The sequence below is a fragment of the Sinohyriopsis cumingii genome, chromosome 11, assembly GCF_028554795.1.
Source record: "Sinohyriopsis cumingii isolate HCF-2022 chromosome 11, ASM2855479v2, whole genome shotgun sequence".
NCBI classification, from domain to species: Eukaryota; Metazoa; Mollusca; class Bivalvia; order Unionida; family Unionidae; genus Sinohyriopsis; species Sinohyriopsis cumingii.
This window is the reverse complement of record NC_142971.1, coordinates 23,254,576-23,279,001: the sequence shown is the minus strand read 5'-3', so window position 1 is coordinate 23,279,001 and position 24,426 is coordinate 23,254,576. Positions and strand designations below refer to the sequence as shown.

Sequence of the window (24,426 nt, the reverse complement as noted above, 5' to 3'; positions counted from 1 at the left end):
TTATAGATTTATTATTGGTACCCAGATTATAGATTCATTATCAGTAACCAGATTATAGATTTATTATTAGTACCCAGACTCTAGATTTATTATTGGTACCCAGACTCTAGATTTATTATTGGTACCCAGACTCTAGATTTATTATTGGTACCCAGACTCTAGATTTATCATTGGTACCCAGACTCTAGATTTATTATTAGCACCCAGATTATAGATTTATTATTGGTACCCAGATTATAGATTCATTATCAGTAACCAGATTATAGATTTATTACTGGTACCCAGATTCTAGATTTATTATTGGTACCCAGATTATAGATTTATTATTAGTACCCAAACTGAAGATTTATTATTAGTACCCTGACTCTAGATTTATTATTGGTACCCAGATTATAGATTTATTATTGGTACCCAGACTCTAGATTTATTATTAGTACCCAGATTATAGATTTATTATTGGTACCCAGATTATAGATTCATTATCAGTAACCAGATTGTAGATTTATTGTTAGTACCCCGACTCTAGATTTATTATTGGTACCCAAACTCTAGATTTATTATTAGTACCCAGACTCTAGATTTATTATTGGTACCCAGATTATAGATTTATTATTGGTACCCAGATTATAGATTCATTATCAGTAACCAGATTATAGATTTATTACTGGTACCCAGATTCTAGATTTATTATTGGTACCCAGATTATAGATTTATTATTAGTACCCAAACTCTAGATTTATTATTAGTACCCAGACTCTAGATTTATTATTGGTACCCAGACTCTAGATTTATTTTTGGTACCCATCCTCTAGATTTATTATTGGTACCCAGACTCTAGATTTATTATTGGTACCCAGACTCTAGATTTATTATTGGTACCCAGACTCCAGATTTATTATTGGTACCCAGACTCTAGATTTATTATTAGTGCCCAGACTCTAGATTTATCATTAGTACACAGACTCTAGAGTTATTATTGGTACCCAGATTATAGATTTATTATTGGTACCCAGACTCTAGATTTATTATTAGTACCCAGATTATAGATTTATTATTGGTACCCAGATTATAGATTCATTATCAGTAACCAGATTATAGATTTATTATTGGTACCCAGATTCTAGATTTATTATTGGTACCCAGACTCTAGATTTATTATTGGTACCCAGCCTCTGGATTTATTATTGGTATCCAGATTATAGATTCATTATCAGTAACCAGATTATAGATTTAGTATTGGTACCCAGATTCTAGATTTATCATTGGTACCCAGACTCTAGATTTATTATTGGTACCCAGATTATAGATTTATTATTAGTACCCAAACTCTAGATTTATTATTAGTACCCAGACTCTAGATTTATTATTGGTACCCAGATTATAGATTTATTATTGGTACCCAGACTCTAGATTTATTATTGGTACCCAGACTCTAGATTTATTATTGGTACCCAGACTCTAGATTTATTGTTAGTACCCAGATTCTAGATTCATTGTTAGTACCCAGATTGCAGATTTTCCTATTAGCACCAGATTGTACATTATTATTAGAATCCAGGTTGTAGATTTATTATTAGTACCGGATTGTAGATTCATTAACAGTAACCAGATTGTAGATTTATTGTTAGTACCCTGATTGTAGATTTATTGTTACCACCAGACTGTATATTATTATTAGAACCCAGGTTGTATATTTATTATCAGTACCAGATTCTAGATTCCTTATTAGTAACCAGTATGTAGATTTATTATTAGTACCCAGCTTGTAAATTTAGTATTAGTACCCAGATTATAGATTTATGACTAGTACCAAGATTGTAGATTTATTATTAGCATCCAGATTGTAAATTAATTATTAGTACCCAGACTGTAGATTTATTATTAGTACCAGATTGTAGATTTATTATTAGTACCAGCATGTAGATTTATTATTAGTACCCAGACTGTAGATTTAGTATTAGCACTAGACTGCTGATTTATTATTAGTACCAGATTATAGATTAATTATCAGTACCAGACTGTTGATTTATTATTAGTACCATATTGTAGATTTACTATTAGTACCCGGACTGTATATTTATTATTAGTACCAGATTATAGATTTATTATTAGTACCCAGACTGTAGATTTATTATTAGTACCAAACCGTTGATTTATTATTAGCACCAGACTGTTGATTTATTATTAGCACCAGACCGTTAATTTATTATTAGTACCAGACTGTTGATTTATTATTAGTACCACATTGTACATTTATTATTAGTACCAGATTATAGATTTATTATTAGTACCCAGACTGTAGATTTATTATTAGTACCAGACCGTTGATTTATTATTAGCACCAGACCGTTGATTTATTATTAGCACCAGACCGTTGATTTATTATTAGTACCAGACTGTTGATTTATTATTAGCACCAGACCGTTGATTTATTATTAGTACCAGACTGTTGATTTATTATTAGTACCAGACCGTTGATTTATTATTAGCACCAGACTGTTGATTTATTATTAGCACCAGACCGTTGATTTATTATTAGTACCAGACTGTTGATTTATTATTAGCACCAGACCGTTAATTTATTATTAGTACCAGACTGTTGATTTATTATTAGTACCACATTGTACATTTATTATTAGTACCAGATTATAGATTTATTATTAGTACCCAGACTGTAGATTTGTTATTAGTACCAGACCGTTGATTTATTATTAGCACCAGACTGTTGATTTATTATTAGCACCAGACCGTTGATTTATTATTAGTACCAGACTGTTGATTTATTATTAGCACCAGACCGTTGATTTATTATTAGTACCAGACCGTTGATTTATTATTAGTACCCAGACCGTTGATTTATTATTAGCACCAGACCGTTGATTTATTATTAGTACCAGACCGTTGATTTATTATTAGCACCAGACCGTTGATTTATTATTAGTACCAGACCGTTGATTTATTATTAGTACTAGACTGTTGATTTATTATTAGCACCAGACCGTTGATTTATTATTAGTACCAGACTGTTGATTTATTATTAGTACCACATTGTACATTTATTATTAGTACCAGATTATAGATTTATTATTAGTACCCAGACTGTAGATTTGTTATTAGTACCAGACCGTTGATTTATTATTAGCACCAGACTGTTGATTTATTATTAGCACCAGACCGTTGATTTATTATTAGTACCAGACTGTTGATTTATTATTAGCACCAGACCGTTGATTTATTATTAGTACCAGACCGTTGATTTATTATTAGTACCCAGACCGTTGATTTATTATTAGCACCAGACCGTTGATTTATTATTAGTACCAGACCGTTGATTTATTATTAGCACCAGACCGTTGATTTATTATTAGTACCAGACCGTTGATTTATTATTAGTACTAGACTGTTGATTTATTATTAGCACCAGACCGTTGATTTATTATTAGCACCAGACCGTTGATTTATTATTAGTACTAGACTGTTGATTTATTATTAGTACCAGACCGTTGATTTATTATTAGTACCAGACCGTTGATTTATTATTAGTACCAGACCGTTGATTTATTATTAGCACCAGACCGTTGATTTATTATTAGTACCAGACCGTTGATTTATTATTAGTACTAGACTGTTGATTTATTATTAGCACCAGACCGTTGATTTATTGTTAGTACCAGACTGTTGATTTATTATTAGTACCAGACCGTTGATTTATTGTTAGTACCAGACCGTTGATTTATTATTAGTACTAGACTGTTGATTTATTATTAGCACCAGACCGTTGATTTATTGTTAGTACCAGACTGTTGATTTATTATTAGCACCAGACCGTTGATTTATTGTTAGTACCAGACTGTTGATTTATTATTAGTATCAGATTGTATATTTATTATTAGTACCCAGAATTTAGATCTGGTATTAGAACTTAGACTCTAGATTTATTATTGGTACCCAGACTCTAGATTTATTATTGGTACCCAGACTGTTGATTTATTATTAGTACCCAGACTATAGACTTAGTATTAGTACCAGATTGTAGATTTATTATTAGTACTCCGATTGTAGATTTATTATTAGTACCCAAATTGTAGATTGAACAGAGTAAACCATTCATTATCGCAATAAAACTCTTAACTTGTTTAAAAATATCACGATGCAGAATATATTACGATTTATACGACGATAACACCAAATACCATCTGCGGGTTAAGTTTTGTTTTGCGGTTTTGCTTTGCTTTGTTTTGTTTGGTTTCGTTTGGATCGGTTGGATTCGGGTTTTACAGCACATCAATGCATGTAGGTTATATTAGCCTGGCGTCTAGATAAATGGAAGATGCCCAAGGACACACCACCATAGCCAAAGGGGGGTAACTTAAAGGTAGCATTCGAACCGAACCCATTGGTCATGAGAATTTAGCGCAAACCACTGATCACCTACCTGTAGCGTGTACCTTCATGATTCACCTCTTACGAAATGCAGGTTGGTGCATCAAGTCTATCTACATCATCGAACTCGCAGTGGGTTTTGGTGGTTATTTATTACATGGTAAACTAATGCAAGCTATATCATTAAGCCCGCAAAAGGTATTACGTGGTAAACTAGGGATAACTAAGTAGCGGAGCAAGAAAATCATGTCGCCCCACCCCTGCACCCCGCAAAACTTAATTCTGGGGCCCTGTCCCGAGAACATTTCGCATGTTATCATGTGAAGTTTTGGCCACAAGTGGGCTTACCATCCCACTCCACCCGCAATAGCAGTTACGGTGGTTACTTGTGTAGCTATATCCTCGAGCCCGCAGTGGATATTTGTTATTACTTGGTAAACTTGGGTATGCTGCATCATCGACCCCGCATGACTTGTTACGTGTTCAACTAGAGCAAGCTTCGTCCTTGAGTCTGCGGGGGTGGGGGATTCCATGGTAAACTTGGGAAAGCTACACAAAAGACTACCGCAATTGAATATATACCGTTTATCAGTCACATCAGATTGATGGGAAACAGATGAAACAATACCCTACGTTCCTTAGCTCTTCATTCAAATAAACTATGACATTAATTAGTACAATGGAAACAAATACTTTCATGGTAATCCAAGCGGACCTAACACTTAATAGTTACAATATTTTAGAACATTCTCTGCTTTCTTTTTCAGTTTGTATTGTTTTTAAAATCTTGCAATTTATGATCAGTTACAAGTGTAAAGTTATACACGGAGCGTGACTTTTTTTAAGAAAAGTTTTCTTATAGCTTTGCATGGATCTTCGTGGGTCCAAAATTTTAAATAAAAACATAAATTGTCATTCTAATATGTTTGTATACTAGTCAAGATCGTTGAACGCATTTACATATTTATGCAAAGAAAATTCCATTATTAGTTCAGCAAATGTCATGACGTTTCGTTCTTATACCTGAATATGTGATTTCCTCATTTATCAATAATTGTATTCCTTATTAGAACAAGACTGCATGACACAATAGAAGTAACAGTATTTTGTTTTAATATTTTATTTTAAATTTCATGTTATTGATTTCATTCCGATTTACTTCCATCCGCTGTCATATAATATGCAATTAGGAAATGTTGTCAATTTCGTATAAAACTGTCATTCGTTTTAGGAAAGCGTGTTACCTGTGCAAAGGCGACAAAAACATAAGCTTCCACGGCACAAACATATATATACTTTTTCAATAAATGACGCTGCTTTGCAGCTGGACTGTTTGAAAATCCCAAGTATATATCTAATTATAAATTATTTGACTTATGTGAAAAATTCAGTTAATGAAAACATACTTTCATAAATAAAAATGTTAACTCTTTGACTTTGTCTTGATAAATTTGATCTCAGCTTAAATTTACCTCACAATGCAATTATTGTACAATTTTGAATGAAAAGCGCATGACGTTAATCATTAGTGTATAGTTTTGTTGTTCTAGTAAATATTACCTTTGGTTTATATAATAGTTCGAGAAAACTGGACCATATAATTCTAATTTTGAACAGACCTAGCATGTATAACTATGTACAACTTATGCACACCTCAAATAAAAAAAATAACACGGAAAGTGGCAAAATTTATACCCGTGGTACCTCAGTTAGTAGAGCGTCGAACTTGTAATACAAGGATAACGAGTTTGATATCCTCCCAGGCTATCCCAGGTAGGCTGCCTCACCGTGACTCTGGGAAAAGCGCTTAGCTCCCGTCTCCTCGGCAAGCTATAATAATTAATGGATTAATAGTGCCGTAAAACCAACAAAAACAAAAACAAGAACAAAACCCAATAGTCGCCTTTTACGACATGCCGGAAAATGCATCGACACCATTTAACATCCGGACATAGAACACAATTAACTTTACTATATGTTCTCTACATTTGTTTCTCAGTACTGACCTTTCCACTGTGTGACAATCAATACAAATCATATGTTAATCTTAAATACCTTCAAATATGACTTCACGGTGAAGTTCTTGTCAAAAGTTGACCTGCTCTTTTTTGAGATGTTGGACTGTCAACAGGGCAGCATGTAAACAGAACACAGATTTCACTTCCGAATCATCACCAAGGCCTTATTACTCACTGTGCACTGTCGCTGAAATACACACAGACAACAACACCCTGAGCTCATATTCTCAAGAATAAGCGATTACCTTTAAATCCCTACCAAAAATGCATAATAAAACTCTTATATCACCACCAAAATGAGAGAGGAAAAAATGTTCTAAAAATAGACTAGAAATACATTCGTGGGTACTGACCTGGAAGTACTAATTGTGACCCGATTCCATCCACGAGTCCACAAGTGGTAGCAGTGGTAGAGTTGAAGATTGTGGGGGTGTATCTGGGAATTTTGTGAGTGCAAGTTCAGAGAACGAGAAAATATTAAGGGTCGGAAGTGTATTCGTGCAATAGAACGGAAATAAATTAACTACGTATGTGAAGTTGCAAATCGGATTAATAATGTTTAAGTAATAGGATACCTCGATGAGTGCCTGAAGTAGTACACAGTTTATATAAATTAGTTAATGTAACTGAAGATCAGAATTTTTTTTCATGCTTGTTTCTTCGAGCGCTTTTGCATCAATTTTACCATACATAAAGCATGGATATTTTTCTGATCTTCTGTTCCATTAACTAATTTTTCTAAATATTATCCGACAAATGGACATATTCATTGTTTCATGTATGTATGTATGTATGTATGTATATATATATATATATATATATATATATATATATATATATATATATATATATATATATATATATATATATATATATATATATATATATATATATATATATATATATATATTCATGTAACTATTTTGTTCACCTGTGCCAACACAACTGCCACGTAGGGTTTTTAAAAGAATCGTTACTGTCAAATAACATGCTTTCAGACGTCGTTTAAAACAGCTTTCTTTAATTCGAAGCAGAAACATGTGGAGTTAAGTGAATAAAGTTTCTGTACAGAAGAACCTGTGAATGAAACATATTTCCAATAGCGTTGCTACCACATGCAAAGATGCCATTTGCATCTGAAAAGATGACTCTTTGGGGGTACAATTGATACTCAACCTGATAAATGCTAATTTTTAATCAAGACAAGTAAGGCTCAGTTGTACAGGATTATTACTTCTTTGATATTCAAAACCTACGAACGGTGAAAATGAAACATAGCAATTTTCCGTCTTTGAGGTTTTGCTGAAATCAATCTAGAAAAAGTCAAATAACATGGCATCAATCAACGATTTACGATAATAAATGTACAATAATTATTTTACAAAGATTAAAAGCCCATAGATCAATCAATGATATCTATCAGAAGAAATACTTATAGGCATTATAAATGAAATATAAAGAGATACTTGTGATGTTTTCATCCAAAAATCGTTTGATTAAAAGATAATAGACAATGAATCAGAGGATGCAGTAGAAAACGCAGATTGGGTTAAATTGATTTTCGCTGCCCATTTACATGCATATTTGAGAGGGGGGGAGGCAAGTTCTGCTAATCTGTAGTGAAGGAGAAAAAATAACAAGCATATTATATATTCATAACATAGAGAACACTGCATGATACTAATAATTTCGTAAGAAAGTTTTCTAAACTGTTTGAAAAACTATGTACCTTTGTATGCATCTGTTGACTTTCCCGCTGGAAAATAATTGCTCAGGTTTGTCATATTACGAATGTCAGAATTATCTTATACGAAGAAATGTTCTCTGTTATCGAATATTGATGGGATTTGGAGAGGAAAGAGTCTATATCATGTAGTTCAAAATGAATGTAATATTTTTCAGCAACCTTAGTCAAATCTTCATTATATATAACATTCATATTTATACTAATTATATCGACCGAGCCTTTTTTCTGAAACGGTCATTTTTTAACCTTTGAATAATGTCACGTGACTTTACTCATTCAGAAAAATTCGTGAACATTGTAAACAGTTAACTTTAGTATCCTGACTGGTTGAAGAAGTTTTAGTTCAAGCGTAGTAAACATATTATCAGTTCTAGTACATCTTACCTGTGTAAATATCAAGTCAAATATAGTCAAAACTGATGGCAAACTCAATGTACAATAAAGGAAAATGTATATTTCAAAATGCATTCAAAGTAAATTAATGCGATCATGTTTCACCATGAGAAAATCAATACGGTCTACATGATTCTCGTTTGGATGTTTTTTTTTCAACCCTAATTGCTGTAGTCTTTGAGCCCCAAGAGTAGACAACGCTATAATGGATTAAACATACATACATACATACATACATACATACATACATACATACATACCCTTCCATCGATCCACCCATACATACATATATATGCATGCACACACGCAAACATATGCACACCCATCCATCCATCCGTACGCACAATCACACATTCATCCAATATTGCATGCATACATACATGCACGCACGTACGCACGCACGCACTGTGCGTGTACGCACGCACGCACGCGCACACACACACACACACTCACATACATACATATATACATACATACAACAATACATACATACATACATACAGACATGCATACAACAATACATACATACATGCATACATACATATATACATACATACATACATACATACATACATACATACATACATACATACATACATACATACATACATACATACATACATACATAAACTTTTGTAAAGTTTGGCATGGGCGCTTAAGCTGTTTTTATTTTCAAGATAAACTCTCATAATTCATATCTTTGATTCTGTTTAAATTACACATGCAAATAATAAATGAAACATATAATGTATATTTACAGGATAAAATGAACTGTAATTGTGGCAAATATCTTCAAGGTGCTACTGGCAGAGATGACTCAAGTTGTTACTTAACATGTGACCTTCGTGCTACACAGATTTGTGGAGGTTTCGGTGACGGCTGGTACAGTAACTACTATGTACCAGGTAGTAATCCATTCGATATGATTGCTTTCTTCATTTATACATACATACATACATACATACATACATACATACATACATACATGCATGCATGCATGCATGCATGCATGCATGCATACATACATACATACATACATACATACATACATACATACATACATACCTAACTACCTACATACCTACATACATACTTACCTACCTACCTACCTACATACATACATACATATTCCTCGCTTTATAGTACATGAGTTTAAATTTAAATGGAGGTACATGCATTCACTACAATGTATTTGCTGCATAAAATGGTAAATATCACAGCAACTATTTCCATAAGATTGATATCATGAACCATTTACGACAATTCACCGTGTACGTGAAACAAATTATTTATGTTTAAACAAGGAAATAAGTACAACGAATTAGTTATGCTTAAAAATCAATGTGAGTGAAAGGAATTACTTATGCTTGAATGCGAACATGAGTGAAAGGAAGTACTCATGTTTAAATATCAACACGCGATGAAAGGAATTACTCATGCTTAAATAGCAACATGCATGAAAAGAATTACTTAATTGATTTAATATCAATATGCGTGAAAGGAATTACTTATGCTTAAATATCAACATGTGTGAAAGGAATTACTCATGCTTAAATATCAACATGTGTGAAAGGAATTACTCATGCTTAAATATCAACATGCGTGAAAGGAATTACTTATGCTTAAATATCAACATGCGTGAAAGGAATTACTTATGCTTAAATATCAACATGTGTGAAAGGAATTACTCATGCTTAAATATCAACATGTTTGAAAAGAATTAATTGTGCTTAAATATCAGCATGCTTGAAAGGAATTACTTATGCTTAAATATCAACATGCGTAAATGGAATTAATTATGCTTAAATATCAACATGCGTGGAAGGAATTACTCATTCTTAAATATCAACATGCGTGAAAGGAATTCATTATGCTTAATATCATGATGTTTGAAAAGAATTAATTATGCTTAATATCATGATGTTTGAAAAGAATTAATTATGCTTAAATATCAGCATGCTTGAAAGGAATTACTTATGCTTAAATATCAACATGCGTGAAAGGAATTCATTATGCTTAATATCATGATGTTTGAAAAGAATTAATTATGCTTAAATATAAGCACGCTTGAAAGGAATTACTTATGCTTAATATCATGATGTTTGAAAAGAATTAATTATGCTTAAATATCAGCATACTTGAAAGGAATTACTTATGTTTAAATATCAACATGCGTGAAAGGAATTACTTATGCTTAAATATCAAATTATGCTTAATATCATGATGTTTGAAAAGAATTAATTATGCTTAAATATCAGCATGCTTGAAAGGAATTACTTATGCTTAAATATCAACATGCGTGAAAAGAATTCATTATGCTTAATATCATGATGTTTGAAAAGAATTAATTATGCTTAAATATCAGCATGCTTGAAAGGAATTACTTATGTTTAAATATCAATACGCGTGAAAGGAATTACTTATGCTTAATATCATGATGTTTGAAGAGAATTAATTATGCTTAAATATCAGCATGCTTGAAAGGAATTACTTATGCTTAAATATCAATATGCGTGAAAGGAATTACTTATTCTTAAATATCAGCATGCTTGAAAGGAATTACTCATGCTTAAATATCAACATGTGTGAAAGGAATTAATATGCTTAAATATCAACATGTGTAAAAGGAATTACTTATGCTTAAATATCAACATGCGTGAAAGGAATTACTCATGCTTAAATATCATCATGCGTGAAAGGAATTATTCACGCTTAAAAATTATTATGATTCTGATTTTTTTGTTCACAAGAGTTTAAACTAAAACATTGGATGTATTAATTTTGTATGGAGACATGATCACACGTATACTTTGTAAACTGCTCCAAATCTTTATTCCTGAAACTTTTCTCTATTGAAAATATTTCAAAAATATGTCGTTTAAATACAACCCATGAATCTTTATTCCTGAAACTTTTTATTCCCGAAACGTTTCTCTATTGAACATATTCCAAATATATATGTCGTTCAAATACGAACCCATGAATACATTTGAACACTGAATTTATGGTGTGTATTCGAATTCATGTCGTGTACTACAGTTTTCATTTCTTTTGCAGGAACGGCGGACTATATGACCTCATCGCCGGATCTTATATACAACAACAGTTTCATTTTGGTTGGACTAGATTTGAAGGTACACGATTTATCAATATGTAAAATACATATAACATGGCCTTCTTCATATGTTTTTGTCTTTCTTAAACTGAGTTTATTTGTTATAAATATTTTTTAAATCTTTTGTAAATAAATATTTAGTTCGTTTTTATTCGTTTTTAACTTTTAAAAAATAAACCGGAAAGAGAACTTTTTATCTACTTTATATAATACAGTCCTTCCATGTTTTACAGCAAAATTTACTAAAACCTGTGAACCAATTACATCTAAACTCCACAAAACATCCAAGCACAGGGGTTCGTAAAGGACGATGTTGTACGTTATGAACAGGTATCTGCTATGACGGGTTCATAATACATATGTTCAAAGGCGTGAGCCAAGTTAATATTTCGGTTGATAAAACATCAGATTCGTAATCCAAGAGTCGTGGGTTCTATACTAGGCAGGCATGCTTAAGTCACCTGCCTTTGTGGTTTCGGTACCGCACTTAGTTCCTATTTCCTCCACATAATATGGCCAATAATGTGTTTAAAGTGTCCTTAAAATCAATCACCTGTTTTCAGGCTTAGATGCTAAAATGAGAAATTGTAAATAATCACGATAGAACCACGATAACTCTATCATACATGATCCAAATCTGGGTATATTTAAGAAGAAGAATGTTCAACCAAATGTTTTAATACAATCTAAGCCCATGTATCCAACATGAGCAGTTACCACTCTAAATATCAGGTAAATGCTATTGTTTGATAAACTGATACATTTCACGAATGACTAAAAAAAATCCCATTTGTGGCGCTGTAAAAATGTGTTTGTTTAATAAACGAAGTTAGATAAAAGATACATAATTTGTGTATTGAAAAACAGAGTCAATAATCCAAACTTCCGCTCATCAGAACTATATTTTCCGGTGAATTCAGGTAAGTAAAGTTTTACTCTGCCATAGTATAATATCTTCAAAATAGTGACCCTTTTCTGGCTTGCATCAAAAAATCTTTCATCCGTTGTTGTGTACTGACCCTATAAGTATGGCCAAAGTAGATTCATTTCCACTCTGGCAAATTCAGCACAGAGAGAGAGAGAGAGAGAGAGAGAGAGAGAGAGAGAGAGCAAAGAAATTTCGGCATTCGAAACTCCAGATGGACTTTATCAAGATAAAGTGATGCCGTTCGGCATGAAAGGTTCTCATTAAACTTTCCAGTGTTTAATGAACAAGATAAAACATGCTCTACATAATTGTGAGGCTTGCATCAATGACGTCATCATCTAAGACGATACCGGAAAATATCACTTCGAAATTTTCTGGATATTATTTGATCATCACGTTGAATCAAATTTGACAATTTAGGTGAAGGTGCGTTTTGCTGTGCTTGTGTTAATTTTTTAGGACATATTGAAGGAAACGGCCAAGTCGAACTTATGCAAGTTAATATCAAGGCTATCTCAGCAAAATACTATCGATGCGACGTTTGGGCATGACTAGATTTTATCGGAAAATTTGCTTAATTTTTCCATAATTGCTCAACCCCATATAAATTTGTTGAGTACGAAAACCAAGTTTGATTATTCTGACGAATGTCAGAAAGCTAAAGGTCATATTTAGAAGTGCACCTGGTTTTTCAGCTCAAGATTTCAGTCAACCATTTAAAATATATTTGGATGTTAGTGTAGGGGTTGGTTTAGTGTTGACTCAATAAGATAAAACTGGTATGGATCATCCAGTTTGTTATATTTCTGAAACGAATTAAACAACCACCAGAGAAATTATTCCACAGTCGTGAAGAAATATTTGGCGTTGATATTGTATTTACAACACTTTGTAGTGTATATTAATTAGTTCAGTTCTTTGTTCGATTATTATATTCACTGATCACAACTTCCATTATCAAAATGAAAACAAAAGATTCTTAAGCTCGAGTTGATGTTGCAGGAATACAACGTTGATATTAAGCACGCCAAGGGAAAATATAATCTGACTGATTGCAGATACATTTTCACATGCATAGTAGTAATTTATTGTATTATAATGTATATATTTTGTGCCATTCATAGGACATCTTTCTATATAATTTTACTCTTTATAGTGTCATATATATATATATATATATATATATATATATATATATATATATATATATATATATATATATATATATATATATATATATATATATATATATATGACCAATACATAAAAGAAAGTATCATTGTATAAATCTTTCTTTTTCTTGATTAGGGTAGGTGTTATGCATATTTAATTTATATTGTGTGATTGACCTTTGTCCATAATTGAGGGTATATGTTTGGGTATATCTCTCTCCCTCTCTTTCTGTTATATATATATATCAGATTGATATTCAAGACCTGCAACCAAGCACCGGTGACCCAGCGGTTGTCATTAACATCAGTGTAGCCTCAGACAGCGAGTCACCGTACACCATAGAGTACAGCGACAAACCATGTGGTCAGGAAAAGTTGAAACAGTATCCAATTACTTCTGATATTACAGTTGTAAGCATATTTTCGTCGTCTTGTGTGGTCGTCGCTGTTGTTATTACTAGTACTTATTTTTTATTTGATCAATATTAATAAATACAAGCTTGCTTTTTAAGCAAGTTTCAATAGTTTTGTTAGTAGAATAATTTATGCATATCAAGGTAACTCCTAGTATAAGCTGAACTTTTTACTTGAAATAGCTTTATGTGATCCCAATCTTGATTGAAATCGTTCTTATGCAGTTTCTGAAATATGTTTAAGTAAAAAAGGAAAACAGACTAACATCCTGAAGATCCTGGGTTCTACCATGCGCTATCCCAGCATCCTACTCTCATTTAGTTCTATCCAAAGACTAAACGAAGAATAAAGTTTAATAGCAATAAATCTACCGGTTGAGGGTATGATTATAATTACGTAACATAAAGGCTAAAACCCACAGTGAATACATCTTTTTGATAATTACGTTTCATAGCAGCACCCACCTGAAGCAAACAAGTAAATACATAATTATATAAATATTTGATGAACACAGTGCTAAAATAATAGCCTTTTATTTTTAACATTACGAAAGCATTGTATTTATACAAAATTTCTTTCTTCCAAATGAACCTACTACACATATTGATTGTCACATGGTTGCATAACTTATATGATTTATTCGAAACTTCATTTAGTTACAGATAACCTTGACTGCCTCATTGCTAATGTAAATGTTTCTTCACTCTCTGAAAACTGCGACAGCGACGAGAGGACACGTGCTCAGTTATTCCATTTCAATGGCTATCATGGCCACTTATTCCAGGCAATGTTACCATTCGTGGAGTAATGTTTTGTCCGAAATGATAACAAATCATAACTCAACCATTTTGGGACCATTTTCTGTGGAAAAGGTTTTGGTTTCTTTATTCAAAATGGCAGTGAGCTACGACAAGACAGACATCGAGGGTATTAGTCTAGTCAATTACGAGGAATGTACTTCAATTTTGGCTCTGCACGCGTTTAATTACCCACCCTATGCAGTGCAGATTCTTCTGATATTTTGAAATCAACCGACATATTCGGTATTAATGTCTGCATGGCATCGTCCGAAAAATCACCATCACAGTGTGAGAAAGCTTGCCAGTAGCTTCTCGTTGGTCGGTGGTTCTTTTCGGGCTTTTAACGGGTTCTACCTCCACCATTTATACTGGCCGAAATGTATAACCTATCTTGTGCTGAAAAATGTCGTTAAACCCTACAACAACAACATCAACAACAGAACCTTTTATCGTGTGATATCCATCAAGAACACGCATTTACCTGTTGAAGAAACAATATTAGAAAAACGCTAAAGAAATGGATGGTGACAGGAAAGGTATGGTAGCTCTTTAGTGACAGACATTAATCAATGTCCCTTTTATCTACCCTTACAAAGTCTTCAATAAATAAATGCACTTTCCACTAAGTATAACAACTTTTCACAGTCTGGATTTGTTAAAGTTTACTTCAAATTCATTCCTATTTATCACAATTTCGAATTAGAACACTGGACGCAAATAAAAACATAGCTCGAATATTACCATGGACCGGAAAGTCGACTCCACCACATCTACAAAAGTTATGATTGTTAATTTTGTTGACGTTGTCGCTATTGTTTTTGTTGTGTCTGGTGCTGTTTTTTCTGCCTCTGTTGTTTGAAACCATTTTAGTTAACAAATTTACAATATTTTTAATTATTTTATTCCACATATTATACATCAGCACATAATTCAGATCTAACAGGAAGAAACGTATACTATCGAAACTTAAAATGTATGTGCTTTATAAAAATAAAGTCCAGATAAATGTTTAGGTATATTTTTATATTTGTTTGAGGAGGCCATGGATGACCAAGTGATCTAAGGCAGTCGCATTTATTGATCACTGACATCTTAACTCTGCGTTGATCCCAATCTCGGGCTCGTCCAAAGAAAGTACGTGAGAAAGCTTTCCTGTAACTTCTCGTGGGTCGGTGGTCTTCCCGTGACGTTCCGGGTTCATTCTCCACCATATATACTGGCCGCCTTGTATTATCGTGTGATGAAAAATGGCGTCAAGCCCACAACAACGGCAACATTTGTTTGTAGGGCGTTCTACAGATATTATATTCTTTTAAGATAATGATGTCTCTAAGCTGACGTTGTTTGCATTTGCAACATACACTGTCGAGAGAAGGTTGTCATACCTCCTTGTTACTTTCATGTACTGTGACTGAAATTTCACTAGATATTCTACGTGTGGAAAATGGGGGTGGCTGAGTGGCCGAGTGGTCTCTCCTAGTGAGTTCGAATTTCGGGCTCGGCCAGTGTAGGTATATGAAAAAGCTTGCCAGTAGCTTCCCTGGGTGATATGGTTCTTCCGCCATGTATAACCTAACTTGCGCTGAGCAATGACGTTAAACCCAAAACATCATCAACAGCTTGTGGAAATTGTAAAAGATCTAAGCACACAGATCCCATGTGCTCGAAAAATCAGCCGTGGTTAAAAAGCTTAAATATGAGACCCTTAAATGAGTTAAATGATTAGAAAGAGGACATACAGTTTGTAAAAGAAATCTCACCTGGAAGACATAAATCTCACCTGGATGACATAAATCGACAATTTATTAAACATTCGTAGATGTCGTTAACACTGAAGCGGAAACAAGTGAAAATACCGAGTTTTTCTCTCATTAGATGAAATACGCCCGCTATTCACTCATTTCAAGGAAATATACTCGCCATAATTCCTTTTCTGTGTGGTTGATAGTTGGACATCTCTCCAATGATATCAAATAAGCTATTAGAACGAACACTTTCAACGAATCCAAAGTTGAAATGATCTTAAGAAAAATAAATACTATAAACACTCATGTTACTCCAAAATGATGACATATAAGTAATTACTTACACAACAAAAGAATTTCACGACTGAAAAGAATACATATACATTTACTTTTGCAGACGTACTTGTCAGATGGAAGCCTACTCAACGTTGGATTGCTTCACGTGCGCTGTCTCCAAATACACTTTATCAGCCTTGTATTGACTGCTAATGTATTGTTATTTGGACCAAGCGGTTAGTATAACTGTCCTGTGTTAAATAGTTACCACACATTCATCAGTTTACTAGATACATTCTTCAATAATTTCAAACGATATCTGGTTTTCTGCTGTCATTACATTCTTGTTTCCAATTCTCTACAGCACAAGTTCTTTTAAGAAAGAACAAGAGCAAAACCAGCCATCATATTGGAATGTTCTCTGTCTATCACGATTAAAATCGAGTACACTCGGATGACGCTAGTCACCTAATTATAACAGAGAACTATAAATTACACGACAATATGTAACAACACTCATTACATTCGTGCGTATCCGAAGTAGATATTCGTAAGGGTATATTTTCTAGTTGTAATGCAGTTGTTTAGGCCGTTAGATTTTGCCCGCTCAAAACCTCCACACCTGCCAGCTTACTGTCCCTCCCTGTAGCAAAATGTAATGTAATGATGCCTCGAGAAATCGATTCCATGAATAACACAATGCTAAATGCACCACTCTCTCTGTCTCTCTTTTACGTTTCAGGCAGCTACGTAAAAGCAAACGCCCTGGTTGTGCGAGCATCTTGGCTAGGAGAAGGTACGATATGAAATTTAATCTCACACTAGTCAGAATGGTATTGTGGAAATATTTTATCCAAAGAATCATTCGGTAGGCATATAAAACAATTTCATATACCAGCCTACCTATATACAGGCATACCAACCTATCTACGTAACTGCATACATACATACATACAAACATACATACATACATACATACATACATACATACATACATACACACACACACATACATACATACATACATACATACATACATACATACATACATACATACATACATGTAGATAGGCTGGCACATGCATATTGGTAGAATGTTGTTTTGGTTACTTCATCTTCTTTATCAAGTAAGGATGTAGACAGTTTTTTAAGGTCTATAATTTAAACTGTGTATTACAGGATCAACTGTATCAAGCCCATCAGCAACTTCATCACCATTAGCAGGTCTTGCTACCAGTTCCACCCCAGCAGTTACAGCTCCCTCAGCCCCAGTAACAAGTAGTTTGTCGACAACCCCCTTGTTAACAAGTCAAGCTACCAGCTCCACACCAGCAGTTACAGCTTCCTCAGCCCCAGTACCAAGTAGTTCGTCGATAACCCCCTTATTAACAGACACACCCACGGCCCCAGTAAGTGCCTCGTTGATTACCCCCTTGTCGACAGACACACCCACGATGTCAGTAACAAGTGGTTCGTTGATAACACCTTCGTCGATATACAGACCCACGGTGTCAGTAAGCCCCTCGTCGATAACTCCTTTGTCGGCATACACACCAACGGCCTCAGTGACAAGTGCCTCGTCGATAACCTCACTGTTGATAGACACGGCTACATCTGTCTCCTATACTGTATCTTCAGAAAAAAGTTCAACATACACAATTCCAACAAACGTAGGAATCGCAACAAACCTACCAACACAAGTAACATATCCGTCACCTAGCACTACCAGTAATATCTGCTTCTGCGACTGTAGGTTTATACAACATAGATCAAACCTAACAGATGAGGAACTCGAGGCTATCTCTGTTCAAATTCAAAGGCAGTTAACTGTTAACAAAACGGAACTCTCATCTAATATCCGAAAAAAGACAAGTGCGTCAGATAGCAGAACCTCTGCCATCAGTATCGGCATAGTTGGCGTGGCACTTCTTGTTGCTGTATTTGGGACAATTTTTGTCATGGACGTACCTATACTATTAAAAGATTTTTTTCAGCTATTCAGAAATTTAAGGGAGGCATGCAGCAAATCTTACGAAAAATAACATTTAAACATAAATTCACACAAGACATTGATATTATATATGTCATGTAGTCCTTTCTTATTTAAATATACTCCATTTTGTTAAGATTTCTTTGTGATACCCATGTAAAGCCTATATGAATTTTATACGGCTATTTACATTTTTATTTGCCAATTAAGGGAAGTGTAGAAATAGTTTTGAGTTAATATCCGCTGCATTACCAGTTTTCTTCATAGCATTTTTGGATTAATTCGATAACGATATGCATATGACCTTAGAGGACTTGTAAATTCAGATATAAAATGGATATCTCGAATTCAGATATACAATGGTTATCTCGAATTCAGATATAATATGGATATCTCGAATTCAGATATACAATTACTATCTCAAATTCAGATATAAAATGGATATCTCGAATTCAAATATACAATGTTTATCTTGAATTTAGATATCAAACGGATATCTCGAATTCAGATATACAATGGTTATCTTGAATTCAGATATAAAATGGATATCTCAAGTACAAAGTACTTAATAATCAGTTCCAACATCTCTAAGCCGCCAAGTAGCTCTGATTTTTAGAACGTTACATTGTGCAGATGCTGAAATTTCCTCCATATTCTTCTTTAAAACGAGTATGACAGAATTCAATACAGACTTATTTTCTAATAAAATACTAATTTGCATTATTATAAAAGTATCAGAGGAAGAACGTTAACGATTTACCTGTAACCTTGTATTCTCGTGCGTGTGAATAACACGACACTGCTTAAATGATAAGTCCAAATAGTGACTACTGATGAAAGAAAATCCCCACGCATGAGGCAAAGAGAGGAAATTAACCCAAGGGAACTGGATCCGTGTGAAGGACAAGGCTTGTTGAGTCCCTTGTACAAAGCTGATCCCACAATCGTAAACTTTTTCCTGTTTTGTCTGGATACGTATGATCGTTTCCTCTGCGAACTCAAACATGATTTGCGGCACCCGTCCAAGTAGACAATGATCAATTTGTGTACAAAATAATGCGCGTCAGTTTGGCAGGTGAATTACGCCATTATCATGAGAAAACCTAGGGTGTCATACATTTTTTTCATCCAAAGGTAAATATCATGATAACTCTGGTGGGCGGAAATCTCTTACCAAAACCACTGTGTCACTAACGTTGAAATAATTTAATATCGCACTACATTTCTGCTGAACTGAGTTCGGAATCTGCTTGGATACTAACAACAGCCTGATTTGAAAACATCATTTTTCACAAGGTCAAAGTTTTGCAGTTCTGTTAGAGTAGACAAATTTAATTTTGCATATAAGATAAAGCAGTGAGATAATTGGTAGACTGGTAGAAGCACCCCCCCCAAAAAAAAGCAACAACAACAAATTATTCCGTAGCTTGTACAGTTGGTAATATAAAAATGTCAGCGTAATTTGCGCAATTAGCATAAATAAAGGAAAAGAAGGAGAGTTAACCGTACTACTTTCGTTAAACTGTAAAAATGAAAAAATAAGAACTTGCGGTTTTAAGAATCAAATCCAAAAATATCATAGAAAATGAAAATATTAGAAGTCCTAACACTGAAATGTTCTAATGATCTCAAGTTCAAGTCCCGACGAAGAATCCAAGATGAAAGACGATGCCGTATGTTGTATCCTATATTGTTTTGTGGTCCACAGTTCCTTCTAGAAACACAAGAAGTAATGCGGTGATTGAAATTCGAATACAATTTTTAAGAAATGTCTTTGTTCAAGAATTTTTTATGAGCACACAAATATTTCCAGCGATATAAATTAATCTTTTAAAATCCAAACAATCTGAAGAAAAATTTAACATAACTCGAAAACTGTCTACAGCAGAAGAAAACTACTGGACATCAAGAGATTTTAAGCCCAGACTGTGAGATCTCTCTCTAAGCATCACTATTAAAACTAAGTAATGCGCAAGTTTGGAAATACCTAATTGCAAAAAAAAAAAGAGGATGGCGTGATCATGTTTACATATAAAAAGTCACGTAGCCCCTATTGGTCCTTGATAAGAACCAATAATTATACTTAGAGAATAAAAGTTGTTTACGTCACTAAAAACTATTTACAAGTCGATGGTCACGTATCCATCACAGCCTCGATCTCAACCTTATTATTCCCACAATAAAAATAAATGTAAAAAAGAACTTGTTGACGTGACTGCTACTAAATTAGAAATAAGGGCGGGAACCAGGTCAGTCTTATGTGTTTACTAAAATGAACAGTCAATGTCAAACCATTTTCTGGAAAAAGTACGAGTTCCTAGTGAACAGAACTACATTATTTTGACACATAATGAAATTCAAAAATATTTTTTTAAAAACTTACAACCAATTAAATTAGATATAAATTAAATCAAATATACGTCACATATATACCGAATCAAATCATATATACTGCATGAGACAATATAGTAAAGTCCAACGACAGACCCCACAACCAAAGTATTGCTGTAAATAGTTTGAACTATAACCAAACCGTAAATTTCTATGACTGTTACCTTGACCCCTGGATTAAAAAGAGAGCGAGTGTTAAATAGTATGAACTGTGTTTCCATCATAATGATGCATCCCAAATATCATTCAATTTCATTAAGTGGCTTAGGAAATGTGCTCAAAGAAAAATCTTTAGCCAAAGCCTCAACTCAAATTTTATATGACTGTGAACTTGATCCCAAGGTCAAATGAGAGAACGATCTTGCTTCAATATTAATTATCTTAGATTCATAAAGACTCATTCCAAACATGATGATGATCCATTAAATCGTTTTATTATGTATATTTAATTTGCATTATGATTTACCTTTGTTCATATATGACTGTAGAGTTGAGCCTACATTACTAATTTTTTAAACAACATATTATATAGCTAATTCTTGTAAGTGATATTAGATTTTTATTTTATGATCATTATCGATCCCCGGCCGAATCATTGTAAAGACTTACAAAAATGGTACTAACTTCTGCTCCGCTTGGCGCTCAACATTAAGAGGTTAGTGTTAGGAGTGGTCGGCCTGGTGTCAGGATAATGTGACTGGGTGGAACATCATGCTACATGTCTGTAGCATGATGCCCCAGTGCTAGACATCACTATAAACTGCCATACTGCAGACATCGTAGCAATATGACTGAAAAATTGGTAAAGCTACGTTAAAAATCCAACACACACACACACACACATGATCAGTATTAATTGGATAAAATCATGTTTACAGATGTTGAGTTCAATGTCTATGTTTTTTTTTGTTGCTCGAAATTAATAATATTGTAGAACAAGTTGTTTACAAATTGGTTGGGAAAATGACTCTTAACCTGGTTCTGTTGTGTCTTAGCTTTTAATATCAATGGTTGTTTTAACGTCTGAACTACTCATTCCATATATTAACATCAGTCATTGTGAAATCAATTTTAGCTATGTTCAGTTGAGAGGATTTAATTTGATTTTTTTAAATCATTCTTTGGAATTACAAAGTGCTCATTGATTTATAACTAAATCACTATTTTGGGATTATTGTAAATTCATTCAAGGAAATTCTGGATTATATAACTGATATATCAAGATAGCTCGTACATCAGCGCATTCAATATTGCAATTCATTCGGAACACGGCTGGAATTTATTTGGAATACTCTATACTTCTGGACTTAAGATTAAACTTTAATGGCTATTTAATTCAGAATAATGTAGTTTTTTTATAAATATTTAATTTGCATTCATGGTAAATAAACGATTTGTTGAACTTTACTAAATTTGTTGGGTTTGGCCTTTTTTGTTACTTAGTTTAAGATCAGAGAATCCTAACAGTTTAAGAAAATGTTATTAAACTGTTGACGACGCCGTCAAGCGTGCCTGCTATGCATCAATTTCTACCGAAGTAGAATGAATAAAAATGACGACGAGTACCAAAAAAGGGCTATTCGTTTTGTAGCAAGATGATAGCAGTTTCTATTAGTGGATCGTGACTCAATGCACATGAGTTGATAAAAGTGAGATGTGCATCTGACGAACAAATTACAGTGCTGCAGAAACGTTCGTTTTATTGGTCTGTGATACTAATTGGATTTTAGAAGATTATTCAGAGATACCATTGCACTTTCATGACTTGTTTCAAAGACTATCCATTTACGCCAGAGAAATTAAGTTACGAAAGAATTGGTAAATGATTACACGGGTACACAACCAACTGCAATAAAATTGATATGTACATTGATAAGGATATATATGTCATTCGCTACGGAAGCTGAACGTTTTTCTACAATTAAGTTAGTAAATTATCAAGATGTACGTATTTCTCTTTTAGAGAAATGAAAACAAATTTGAGAAAGACCGTTTCAACTATCGTACGTACTCTCTTGTAAAACGAATGCAACTGCGAATTGGATAGACTCAGATCTACCGGCGCATTATGAGGCGGCAGATCTGGGTCTATATTGTTTGTTAGAGGTAATATGTAGAACAAACAACAGAGACGCTGATCTGCAGGCGCATTATGCTGCGGCAGATCAGGATCTTGGTTGCTTACAGCTTGGCTCGTTTTATAAGCGAGTACAGACGGTAATGAAGAACGCTGTGTTCAGTAAATAGATGGAAAATCTCAAGAAAACAACAGAAATAAAATTATATTGAGACAAAAATAAATTGTTCCAAGTTCAGAAAGGGATACCACTGACAAGGAGAACAATTATTGACGATGGCTTCGTTTTTGTAAATCTGAAGGTAAATTAACAAAATTAATTACGGTGGCTATAGGGCACTAGATTATTCTAAATGTATAATATAGGAAATTCTACTAAAGGTTAAAAATGCCAATTACGGTGATTGATTATTAGTAATCATGTCTGATATTGATTTGTTACGCATTCATGTTGAGACAGAATGCTTTTCCAGATTTAAGAAATACATCCCCAAGTTTTATGACACATTTGACTAAGGTAAAAAAAAATATTTTACATCAAACAAACAAACCAAACGTTTTGTAAGATTGAGATCCAAACTTTATTAATTTAAGACTGATCAAGACAACAATAAGTTTTGTAATAAATAAAAACCAATGTGTTGTTAAAAACAAAGAAAATGACATTCGAAAGGTACAATACTTGTTGATTTAATCACAAGCACAATTAGAAGGAAATGGGCTAATTCAGATTATAAAGCCATGAAATTAGCAGCATTAAGACGAATAAATGGCAGTGTTTTACACCAACCAAACCAAACATTGTCTTGTATTTCATTATCAGATTCTTTATGTAAGTCGTCCATCTCACTGTTTATCGATATCGCTCAGCGAGGGATCCATCTCACATGTTATTGATATCGATCTGCGAGGGATCAATCTCACAGCTTATCGATATCGCTCACCTAAGGATCCATCTCACTGTTTATCGATATCGC

The 24,426-nt window shown here is 33.5% G+C and overlaps 1 protein-coding gene across 1 annotated transcript in view; it reads left to right on the top strand.

Moving 5' to 3' along the window:
• The window catches only part of LOC149787772 (uncharacterized), a 77,465-nt gene extending 54,687 nt beyond the window's left edge, over positions 1-22,778 (top strand). Inside the window, exons 6-11 of the mRNA XM_089973969.1 lie at positions 9,302-9,446; positions 11,599-11,675; positions 14,006-14,167; positions 17,113-17,227; positions 17,734-17,787; positions 18,171-22,778. Of these exons, the coding sequence (XP_089830095.1) occupies positions 9,302-9,446; positions 11,599-11,675; positions 14,006-14,167; positions 17,113-17,227; positions 17,734-17,787; positions 18,171-19,033 (1,416 nt within the window). The 3' untranslated portion in view covers positions 19,034-22,778. The remainder of the gene's footprint in view (positions 1-9,301; positions 9,447-11,598; positions 11,676-14,005; positions 14,168-17,112; positions 17,228-17,733; positions 17,788-18,170) is intronic.
• The last annotated feature ends 1,648 nt before the right edge of the window (positions 22,779-24,426 follow it).